Here is a 12,418-nt window from a genome sequence, read left to right on the forward strand (position 1 = left end):
TGCTCATTCAGACACAAGAGTATTATGAAAGGCAGGTACTGATGTAGGTGAGGTGAGGAGACCTTGGGTGCTGTCAGTGTTCACATTCATCCCAAAAGTGTTCAGTAGGGTTGTTTTTAGAGCTTTAAAGCAGGATCTTCCACTTCAACCCATGTAAAGCAGATCTTCATGAAGCTGAATTTGTGCACAGGCAGTGCTGGAACAGGTTTGGGTCTCCTAGTTCAAGTGAAGGGAAAAATCTAATGCTATAGTGTCCAAAAACATTCAATAGAACGGTAACAGTTTGGGGAAAAGCCACACATGGCTGGAAAAAACAAGGCGATTGTATTATTTGTAGTCATTTATTTTTATTTACTGACAAACTCAGAGATTTGAACTTTACTAAAATAAAGAGATCCGTGAAGGACAAAGGAAGGCTCAGAGCACTTATTGGGAGTATATGGGGCAATTACTGTTTTTATTTCTGAGAAACAATCATCAACGATGCTGAAATGGAGCGTAGATTCAAGCGGGTGGAAATAATCAGAACGACTTCAGGAGTGAGTTGAATTGAGCAGACACTATTTGGGACTGGGTACAAGGAATTTCTCCAAACTCTTTCAGAAAAAGAGGAAATGATCAGTATTCCTTTGGGAGTGAGCAGAAGCAGTTCAATTTCCAGTCCATTTTTTTTTTAGACAAAATAAAAAGGGATAATTCCTAATAATATATTATAAAATATAATATAATTCTTAATATAACCCAATGAGTCAAAGTTAGAAACAAGAATGAATGGAAAAAAGAAAGAAATATGGTTTGAAATCCAGCTTGTGATTTTATATGAAAATATTTCTTTCTTTTTCTTTTTTACAAATATAACACCTAATAAGGTGTTACAAAGTGAGAAACAAGAGCGAATGGATAATTAAATAAAATTTGTGATCCAGTTTGTAATTTTATTCATCTGAGCTTTTTGGTCTCTGATGTCAGAATCAGTGAAAATGACAGTAAAGCAAATATATATATATATATAAATACAACTAATAAGTCACTGAAGTAATAATAATATAATAATAATTGAGTACACTATTTGGTTTGAACAAACACAAAGAAAGGGAAAAAGAGAGGAAGAATATGGTATTATAGGTTAGACAGTTTGCCTGCCGAATAATAATAAAATATAATAATAAAATATATTTTTTTTCAAAAAGGACTCAATTTCCCCCCTTTTTGTTCTAAATCCTAAACCAAGCATCCGTTGGCAAAATGTCCTAAACCAGAATTAAATCCTAAATAATCCAATCCAACTACACGCCTCCACAGTGTGCTGTATTATTTATATTATACACCATGTTGAAAAAAAGTTACATCCCCCGAAAAATCAGATACTTCATGATTTATTTATATTTTTTATGGAGGACTGGACAGATTACTTCCAAGAAAATGTAATGGCCAAGTTTGGTCAGAACTTCTTTGGTAATGTTCAGGATTAGTCACGTCTTATGGAGCAGGAGTTTGTTCAGAACTTGGCCAGGAAAAGGCAGAATTGGGCAGAATTTTGTTGCTAATGGGCAGGAATTGTCAGAATTCCTTATGGAGTAGGGGATTGGTCAGAATAATTTCAGGAAAAGGCACAGCTGGTTATATTTCCATCAGTAGGAAGGAGGATTAGTTGGACATCCTTCTGATATGGGTAGAATTTAGGATCGCTTTAGAAGTAGATAGGGTTAATAAGGACTGGAGGAAAAAACCTTCAGGAATACACGAGATTGGTTGGAATTCCTTCAGGGGAAGCCGGGGTGGGATTTCAAAAAAGTCCTACTATATCGTTAACTCTACGTTGCTTTGGTCAAGTGTCATTTGTACAAGATCACAGATATCTGGATCATTTGTGATTGAAAGAGAAAATGATTTTATCCCAGGATTTTAATGGGGTGTGTGAGGCACAGCCAGGATATCTATGATCTTTTATTTATTTGTGTTACAGCAGTAATAAAACCATTAATCGTCTGTGCTGAACTGAATCGTATCAAATCAGTAGGGTGAAGTAAAGTATCATTTTTGTATTATTTTGTATACTAGATGTGCAACATATTGTGCAAAAAGCGTTCAAACACGTTCCCAACACTGACACAAAACACAAATAACCAAACAGAGAAGCCGATTTCTTTTCCCCAACTTTTTATATTTCTTTTGAGGTTCCTTTTTTTTTTTTTTTGCTTTTTTCCCCCTCTAATGCTGTGATACATCTACATGAACCAAGATTTGTTGAGGCTTCGCAATACAAGTACTTGACAACCCCCCCCCCCACCCCCCAAAAAAAGAAGAAAAAAAAAAACTATTCTTACTATTACTTTATTATTAAGAAATAAAAATCCTAATAGACATGAATTTTCTGTACATTCTGTAAGATATGTTCAGAATCCATAACAGAAGTCAGAAATGAAGCCCCCCTGAGGCGAAGCATCTCTCCATTCAACTCCTTTATAGCGCAGAAAAATGCAAAACATTTTTTTCAAATAATAAGCAAATAAAAATAAGCCCTAAATACAGTCACACATCACGCCACAGTTCCCCTTTACATCGGACAAGGAGGGGAAGGAAATCAATTAAAAGAACAGGAACAAATAAACAAAGAAGCCTTTGGATTCTGGGGACCCATTTTGAAGAGAACAGGGACAACACAATCGGCAAACGTATGGAGAAAAAGAGAGAGAAAAAAAACAACTGATTTTTAATTTTAGTCAACAGCCTTTTATAGCTTGTGGGTCTGCAGCTGCTCCCACAATGCACTGCAGCTCCTATAATACAATTAGACAGGTATCGGGTTGTGCAAATCATCTGATTTCATCTGATTACATCCATCAGATTTGTCTTTGAGGGACTCTACACATGATAAGTCAGCTGAGTTTTTAAAGAAGTTATAAAAACGTAGAAACGTTTACACATTTAGCACCGACACTAACAGCTGTGCGATTCTCCAACCAGTCATGTTTTACAGCTTTGGAATTTTTCATTCATTTCCTCCTCTGGCTCTGGATTTCATTCAAACCCCCCCCCCCCACCCTCTGTGAAACCTTCCGTGCAGTAAACCTCAATAATCCTGATCAACCGGGGACTGTTTTTGCATCACACGACATGGTATTTTGGCTCAAAATGGAAAAGCGGAGGATTACAACTAATTATAAGTCTCAAATTGAGAAACAAGAATGAATTAATAATAAAAAAATAAATAAAAAGAAAAGGAAAAAAAGATGGGATCCAGCTTATGATTTTGTTGATCTGGGCTTAAGAGAGGGAATCGGTCCCTTCGTGTCAGAATCGGCAAAAAATGACTGCAAAGTAAATTTATTAGAAATAATAATAAAATGAATAGTACAGTATACAATTTAGTTTGAACAAATGATGTAAAAAAGCAACAAAAAAAAGCAGGAAGAACATGGCATTATTGGATAAATGGTTTACCTGCAGAATAAAAAAAATACATTTATTGAATTTTACTTTTTTAAGAATGCTGTTTTTTTTCCCCCTTTTTCGTTCTAAATCCTAAACCAGGCATCTGTTGGCAAAAGGGTCCTACAGCAAGTCCAATTTTAAATAATCCAATTAAACTGGGAGCTTCTGCACTGGATGATTTTTATGATGCTCAATATAGAGAAAGGTTACAGACCCAAAATAATCAGGTTCCTCATAGTCTTTTTTTTTTTTTTACACCTTTAATATGGACTTGAATGCCTTTTATTTGGATTATAGACTTAAAGATCCTTGTACCTCAGAGATACAGAAGGTTTACGCTCGACATTTTCATCACAGCCATGTGCAAATGGTGCAGATGAATTCCTCCTGATCCTCCTCTTTTAATTTTTTTTATGTAATTATAAGTCAACTAAAGTTTTTTTTTATTTTTTCGGTGGGACCCATGTGACACAAATCCGTCCAATACATCGAATCATTGCTGCATCAACAGACATTATGTGGCATGTGTTGCGAGAATCATGTACACACACACACACACACACACTTCTAACAAATGCACCGTTGTTCCCTTCACCAAGTCTCGACGATTGTGCTGATTTGTTTTCTCCGCCAATTTACAACAAGGGTTGCCAGATCCAAATAATAATAATAATAATAATAATAATAAAAACCCATCAAATAAATTTGAAACATCAAAGCGTAGGAACATTCGAAACCGCACACATCCATGTCAACCTGTGAACACTTGAGACAGTGCGCTCTATCACTCGCTTTCTTTTCTCCTTTTTTTTTTTTTTTTTTTTAAACACTGAAGCATTTGACAAATAATTTTTTTTCCTGCTTCAATACTTCATGATCATCCTGGAAAAATCTACATCAGGTCCGAATACCAACTCGACAACGTTCCAAGTACGTGCTTTTTTTTTTTTTCTTTCTTTTTTTGAATGCTAAACTACAAGATGTTTTGGCTGAAAAAAAAGAAAAGAAATAGAAAAAAAAAATCTAAACCAATCAGGAACTAAAAAATTTTTCAAAACTTTGATGACACCAAATCCAAGACTATTTATATATTTTTACATACTGTGTTTTATATTCTTTGAATACTCATTGTAATTATTTATCTCTATTTTTTTAAACATTATATACTTAATTTCTTATCATAAATCAATAAATTAATAAAAAAAAAAGATTTTTTTTGTACGGTGTTGTGTCGTTTTCTCCAGGAGAACTTTGATGGATGAAGAGAGGACGGACGAGCAAAAAGAGAGAGGGATGGGTTTTTTTTTTTTTAAACCCGGAGTGTGGAATACGCCTGTGTGTTTGTGCCGTTCTCTTACAAAACGGTCCAGGAGTGAATGAAAGATGAGCGGGATAGAGCGAGAGAGAGAAAGAGAGAGAGATAGAAAATGAAGTGGAGGGGCATGGATAGGGTGAGAGGGAGACTACGCCTGGGCGTTGGTGCCGTTCTTGTCGGCGTTGATGGAGTTGGCCGTCGAATCCTTTCGTGGAGGCATTCTTTCGTTTATACGATCCAGACCGCGCGCCTCCTCGAAACTCTGGATCTTGTGCTGAGGGTTGAAACCTTGAATAGCTGGAATAGAAAAAGGAAAAGAGAACAGCAGGTCAGATGAGAGTCCTGGGGAAAAAAAAGAAGAAAAAAAACTACCACGGTGTGGAGCTATTCTCATTTCACCTCATTTCTGAGCACATAAATACAGCTGGAGCGTTTAAAGCTTCGAGACTTTAGAGACACGTCACTTACTTGATTAGAAGTGGCCGGGTTAGCGTGTTCCACACGAACAAGAGAGAAAAGAGGCAACTTATTATAAGCCACTCGACACACGACACAGACTGATGACACGCTCGAGTCCTGCAGGCTGAGTGCTTCAACAATAACGGGTCTCATATGAACTGTTATCACCTGAATGGCTCGTTTTTAAGGTTTGGATACTTTACACCCGCTAGAGCTATAAACCCAGTCTGGGGCGAGTCCTATGGAGATTTCGATATATACAAATATATTATATAATGTATATATATTAGTCCTGTTCATGAGCATAACATCATACAGATGCAGGTCAAAATCTCCAGTTTACCTTCGAATCTCAAAATAGAGAGAAAAAATGATGTCATGACTAAATGTGGCAGAAGTGCTGTGTTGCACAAAGAAAAAAACATCCCCACAAAGAGAGAGAGAGAGAGAGAGAGAGAGAGAGAGAGAGAGAGAGAGAGAGAGAGAGAGAGGAGAATAAGAAAGAGAGAAAGAATGAGGATGAAACAAAGAAAGACAGAGAGGACTGAAAGAGACAGGCAGACAAAGTGAGTGGAAACAATAAATGGAAAGATGGAAAAAAAAAAAGAAGACGATGGAATAGACCGAAAGAGAAAAATATATAGATAGAGAGGAGAGAGAGAGAGAGAGAGAGAGAGAGAGAGAGAGAGAGAGAGAGAGAGAGAGAGAGAGAGAGAGCGAGAGAAAAAGAGAAAGTAAAAACAAGAAAGGGGAAGACAAAGAAAGACTGGGACAAAAAAATGGGTGAAAGAAAGAAAGACAGAAACAAGAGGAGGAATATATGTATATTTATATTTATATATCTCTCTGTATCTTCTATATAATATATAATATATATACACACACATATATATATACACACACACACACACATATATATATACATACACACACACACACACACACACACACACACACACACACACACACACACACACACACACACATATATATATAAAAAAAGAGAGAGAGAGATAGAGAGAGAAAGAGAGGGATGATATGGCGGTGTATTAAACAGTGATTGGCTGTGACTCAGTCAGATTCAGCAGCTGTTTTACAGACGTTCATCATAAAAACGGATATCGTCATGGTGATAACAGACAGAGCGATACTCGCGAGAACCAATCACAGGACGCCTCGCCACTTCTCACTGCGTCTTGAAAGCGTCTCGATAAACAGACAGTGAGATTCGGGCAGAATTCCGTATTTGTGTCGAGACGAGGGATGTGGGAAACAGCGTGAGCTGCTGCCGTATGAAGCTGATCATGTGACCCTCACTGCTGCTGCACTCAGACTTCAGGACCCGCGTGTAATCGCTTACACCACAACATCAGCAAATCTGTTTACCACAAACACAAACACATATCGAGAGCACGGGGGCTCCATGATAGCAGGATGTAACACACACACTGTATCAAAGTGCTTCACACACACACACACACACACACACACACACACACACACACACACACACACACACACACACACACACACACACACAGGTCATAAAGCTTGTAGTACATCAGAGCCAACATGGACTTGTTCTCCCAATAATACCACCATTGTGACACACACACAAAGAGAGAGAGAGAGAGAGAGAGAGAGAGAGAGAGAGAGAGAGAGAGAGAGAGAGAGAGAAACAGACTACAAGGAAGACATGCAAAAAGAAAAAGAAAAAAGTAAGACAAATGTGACAGAGAGAGAGAGAGAGGCCGAAAAAAGTGTGAAACCGAAGGAGACAGACAAAATGGGTGTGAGAGAGAAACGGAGAGAGAGAGAGCACCAGAGAGACTACAAGAAAAAGAGAATATGAGAGTGAGAAAGCGATGGAGACAGAGACAGAAAAATCAAGACAATAAAAATAAGACACAGAGGGAGAATGAGATGTGGATTGTATTCGAGATGGAAAAGACAAAAATGGCGACGGACCAAAAAACAAGACACAGGGAAGAAGACTAAGACACCCGTGAGACAGAGAACTTGGGAGTGAGACAGAGGCAGTCAAAGTGAGATGGAGAGTGAGGAAGAGGAAAAAACAGACAATGGAGACAGAGAGAGGGAGAGAGAGAAAGAAAGTAATAGAGACAGAGTAAGAGCAAAGCAATTAAGACAGAATAAGAAAGACGGAGTTATAGGGATGACGAAAGAAAGCAATATACACAAAAGGAAAACACAGAGCAACAGAGTAGTTAAAACAGAGAGACCAAAGGAAGGCGACAAAGAAAGAGAGTAATAGAGACAGAGAAAGGGAGGAAGAGAAAAAGAAAGATTACTACAGAGACAGAGTGATAGAGAGAGATGGAATAATTGAGACAGAGAAAAAGACAGAAAACAGAGTAAGAAAGACAGAGAAACAGACTACTAGAGACTGAGAAAAAAGACAAAGGGAAAAAGACAAAGAAAGAGTAAGAGACACTGAGACAGGAAAACAGAGTCCAAGAGAGGGAGGGAAGTACAGAGAGAAAGATTACTAGAGACAGAGAGAGGGAGTGATAGAAATAGAAAAAAAAAAACAGTCATGAAACCAATAAGAGAGAAAAACAAGAAGCGAAAGAAGAGGGACAGATAGAGAAAATGAGTTAGAGAGAGAGAGAGAGCGAGTGATGGAGAGGCGAGTGGAAATGAAAGGCAGAGATCGGTTCTTTAGCTGCCTTTCAGGAACAGTTGCACTGTGTTGCTCTGACTTTCATCTCAGAGTGTTGGCAGGAAGTTGAGGTGATTAAAAGCAGACTTTCCTTCTCTCACTGTGGTCGACTAGCCATCAGCTCCCGCGTACCAAACCTGCACACACGTGCGTGTGAGTGTACGTACACACCGAGTGAGTCTCAATTCCACCTCGCATTAATCTCACCCGATGCAACATCATTAAACGTTTTAACAGGGAAGAATTCGCTCGGCTCGTTCACGTCCGCCTCCTACACAGCCGGCCGTTTTTTTATCCGACTCCAGCTGTGCTGACAGCTGTCTGACTTCTCACGCTTTGCCTGGCTAACTAGTTAGGGTACCGCCTCCTACGCGATGCTAGCCCCGCCCATTTGACGCAGACGACAAACGGCGGCGGCCGTCAACGAGCCATTAACCTCGTTTAGGAATCGATTTCCAAGATCCTTTTCATAATGCACTGCAAAGTGGACATCACATGGGGTTTACCCTGACAACACACCGAGGGGGTGGGGTTTTATATGCCTGGAAATGATCTTATTTTCTTTACACGTCTCCAGTTTACACACACACACACACACACACACACACACACACACACACACACACACACACACACACACACACACACACACACACACACACACACACAGCAACCTCAGCTAATATGAGTTTCTATTGGGAACCAGTTCTGAAGTGTCTAAAATTAGTGTGGAAAAAAGTTTTTTCTATGCAAATGCTTTGTAAAAACAAATGATCCGTCACATGTACAACACAGTGAACTTTTTTCTTCACATATCCCAGCGATGTTAGGAAGCATCCGGAGCTTGGCGATACTGGGGCTTAAACCCCCAACCCTCTGATCAGTAACCCAGAGCCCTAACCCAACATTACTCCAATATACCCCATCTTGTCAGGAAGCCATGGTCAGAGCACAGGGTCAGGTATAATACAGTGCCCCTCTGGGAGCACAGAGGGTTAAGGGCCTTGCCCAGGAGTGGCAGCATGGCAATACTTGGACTTAAACCTCTGACCTTCCAAACAGTAACCCAGAGCCTTAACCACTGAGCTGGCACTTCCCCTAACATTTGTGCCCCCCCTGACCCTACATATATTCACATATGGTCTTCCTCAAACTGTTGTACAGAATTTTATAGTATAGAATGTCTTTCTACTGGAATGAAGCAAACAGATTAAAAAGAAGAAGAGAAAATGAAGTACAGGCAGAAGAAACCCAGTGCATTTGCATGTGTGTGTGTGTGTGTGAGTGTGTGATAAAAAGAAGAAAAAAAAAAGGCTGTAAGAAATTCAAAAACAAACAGGACAGGAAATAGACTTTTCACACAAAGGAGACACGGTTCAGTGGTACAGGGACGGGGTGTGACAGACAAAAAAGACATACACACACACGACACACAAGACAGAACACACAAACACACAGACGCGTTGCGTACCTCGGGCCTCGGCTGCTTCTACGGTGGCTGTAAGCGTGAGTAGCAGTGGCATGCCCAAAATGAACGGAGAGAGAGTGAGTCACGTTATCAATGCAAAAACAACAATCAGAGAAATCAGACAAGCAAATGAAAAAACAAACCCCCATATCCATCATTCATTTCATCTCAGAAAAAAAAAAATCATCACAGCACCATCAGTTTGTGTTTTTGATGAAATGAAGCCATTATCAAATATTAAATACATTTAAACTTTTTGCAGGATATGTGGAATTCTCCGTTCTGATTGGACGGATGATGCTGATTTACTGTAATGCACACGTTCGAATATTATAGTTGATATAGCAACAACTTAGATGTTTATTGTGCATTAATAGAAGGAGTCTCCAACGTCAGTTTTCTTCCACAGGAAAAGAATCTGTAGGGCGATGGCTGATTATAGCTGCTAGAGCATAAGTGATAACAGGAACTAACTTCAGAACCTGTTTTCTTAACCATTTTTTTGTAACAATCCAACAACAAATGCAAAGTGACAAGAAAATTGAATTCATTATTAATTGATTGATTATTATTGAATAAAAATGGTAATTTTTGGCAAATTGTGTCGAATTGGAGGATAAACTTCAGGAGATCTTTTGGTCAAAAGTCAAACCACCCGACCCAATACTTATTTATTATTTTTCAATTTAAATACCCCTATCTCAAAGTATTGAGGTATAAATTTTGTGTTTTTGGTGTTTCAAAGCCGTTTTAGCTTGTCTCTCCTTCTTGTTTATCGGCATTGGCTCCGCCCCCTACTCACAAACCGGCGCTCATCTACGCGCCTGCTGCCACACACACCGACCAGGCATGACATTATGCACTTCACCAGTCACAACACTGATTATCTCTTTATCAAGGCCCATGTTAGTGGGTGGGATTTATTAGCCAGCGAGTGAACATTTTGTCCTCATAGTTGATGTGTTAGAAGCAGGAAAAATGGGCAAGAGTAAGGATTTGAGCGAGTTTGACAAATTGTGATGGCGAGATGTCTGGGTCTGAGCATCTCCAAAACTGCAGCTCTGGGCTGTTCCTGGTCTGCGGAGGTCAGTATCTATCAAAAGTGCTCCAAGGAAGGAACAGTGGTGAACCGGTGACAGGGTTGTGGGCAGCTGAGGCTCACGGATGCACGTGGGGAGCGAAGGCTGGAGCATGTGTTTTGATCCAATTAGCTCCTGTATCTCAAATTGCTAAAGAACTTTATGCTGTTATTGCTCGACAGGTCACAACTGTTTTGGCAGCAAAAGGGGGACTAACACAATATTAGGCAGGTGGTAATCATTTTATGTCTGATCGGTATACAAATATGTAAAGTTTATACAATATGTTACAGTCAATTGCTCTGTTTTGCTAAAACAATTTACTGTAATTTGTTAAAATGTAATTTGTCACCATTCTTTAAGACTACCGGGTAGACTAGGCCACGTCTAGACGATATTTTCGAGATACAGTGGTGTCATTATAACGCATAGTGTTGGATAGAGGGTCAAAACGAATAAAAAAAAATATAAAATGAAAGAAAAAAAAAATTGGTAGTGGTTATTAACGATCAGGAGCATTCAGCGCAAGACTGAGACAATGGCCATCGTGCTCATTTCGCCAAAAACAAACCTGATCGCTTTAGTTGGAGCCATGAAACTCCATTACAAGCATTCGTATTAGATTAATCAGGTGTGAACAAGGAATTAATAAGACAGAGGGAGATCTAAAGATTAGATTAGCATGCTAGTAGGAGCCGCACCAGATTAGCATGAAGCGAGTATCAAAGTGCATCATCAGAAACTTCTAGAACACAGATTCCTCGATATCCCTCTTTAGTTGATCTGAAGCTACAGCCGGGAACTCGTTTTGTACGTTGATCAGGTTTATTAAAGTCGTACTCGTAGATCTGACGGATTACAGCTTGGAATGTTTTGGATCGGTAGAATAAACTCCATCTACGTTTTGCAGTACGCCGACGTAAAGCCCGGCTCTTGGTAGTGCACTGCGGCTGTTCGGATCGAGCGCCATCGTGCTCTCGCTAAACTGGGTCAAGCCGTATCAGAGTCACAAACCACGCGAGTGTGTCTCTGCAGGATCCTGTGTTTGTGTTTGTGTGTGTGTGTGTGTGTGTGTGTGAGATAGAAACCCACCTTACTGTGATTCTCTAAATTACTATAACATGTGTGTGTGTGTGTGTCTGTGTGTGATTTTAAACAGCATTGAAAGTTCTCAAAAAAGCAAGAGGGGAAAAAAAAAAGAAAAGAAAAGGGGAGAGCGTAAGAGTTTTATGGAAGAAAGATGAGAGAGATGAGTGTGAGATGAAGGTTTATATATACAGAGAAAAAGCCAGAGGCATGACAGGTGTTTATATACACTCCAATCCCAATCCAATCGTTATCATCACAGGGGCTTTTCTTTTTTTTCAAATAAATGATATCACTTAAACTAAACGAAAGCCAAAAACATCTTTCTCCATCTGGTTTTCTTTCCAGAATCTGAGTTAACTTTAGTGATTGCATAGAGATGTTCAACACACTGGTGATCCCTGTTGGGGTTCAGACTTTCTGTACTGTGGGTCAAAACCAAAAACTTCCATTAGCATCCTACTTCTGCCTGCAATCAGTATATTAACAAAAGTATTTGGACACCTGAGCTTTCCAGCGGTTCTCCCCCAAACTGTTACCACAAAGGCACACAATGGTTTTAAACGTCTTTATTACAAAGACCCTTGACCCTCAGCTGCTCAGTTGTAGGCTGCTCTGCATTAGTGTTGTTTCGATACCAAAATTGTGACTTCGATACGATGCCTAAAATTAAATATCACGCTACCAAAACCAAATAGATACATAGATATAATATAGTTCCATTATTAATGAGACTTTTTAATTAATGTAACTATTTCACACTGATTTAAATTATTTTTGAGGGCATAAGAAAAATACTGGTATAATATTTGCTATAAGATCAACACTAACTACTTAGTTTTGTTTTCCTTTAAACCAGTCGTCCTGTTTAAAAGTTTGCACACCCCTACCAC

General features: G+C 39.1%; 1 protein-coding gene across 11 annotated transcripts in view; it reads right to left on the reverse strand.

The window, feature by feature from the left end:
* Positions 1–2,318: 2,318 nt before the first annotated feature.
* Positions 2,319–12,418, reverse strand: part of ppp3ccb (protein phosphatase 3, catalytic subunit, gamma isozyme, b) — a 47,007-nt gene continuing 36,907 nt past the window's right edge. For 2 of the 11 annotated variants that reach the window (XR_014537853.1, XR_014537856.1), the window contains exons 13-15: positions 9,364–9,390; positions 4,370–5,038; positions 2,319–4,293 (exon numbers count right to left, since the gene is read on the reverse strand). Coding sequence is in view for 5 of the 11 variants with exons in the window: in XM_083568634.1 (XP_083424760.1) it covers positions 4,899–5,047; positions 9,364–9,390 (176 nt within the window). In the remaining 6 variants the exon portion in view is untranslated. Of the gene's footprint in view, positions 5,048–9,363; positions 9,391–12,418 lie in introns of all 11 variants that reach the window. The other 9 variants (XR_014537854.1, XR_014537857.1, XR_014537852.1 and 6 more) reach the window with 5 other exon arrangements.

Source organism: Silurus aristotelis (assembly GCF_946808225.1).
Source record: "Silurus aristotelis genome assembly, chromosome: 18".
NCBI classification, from domain to species: Eukaryota; Metazoa; Chordata; class Actinopteri; order Siluriformes; family Siluridae; genus Silurus; species Silurus aristotelis.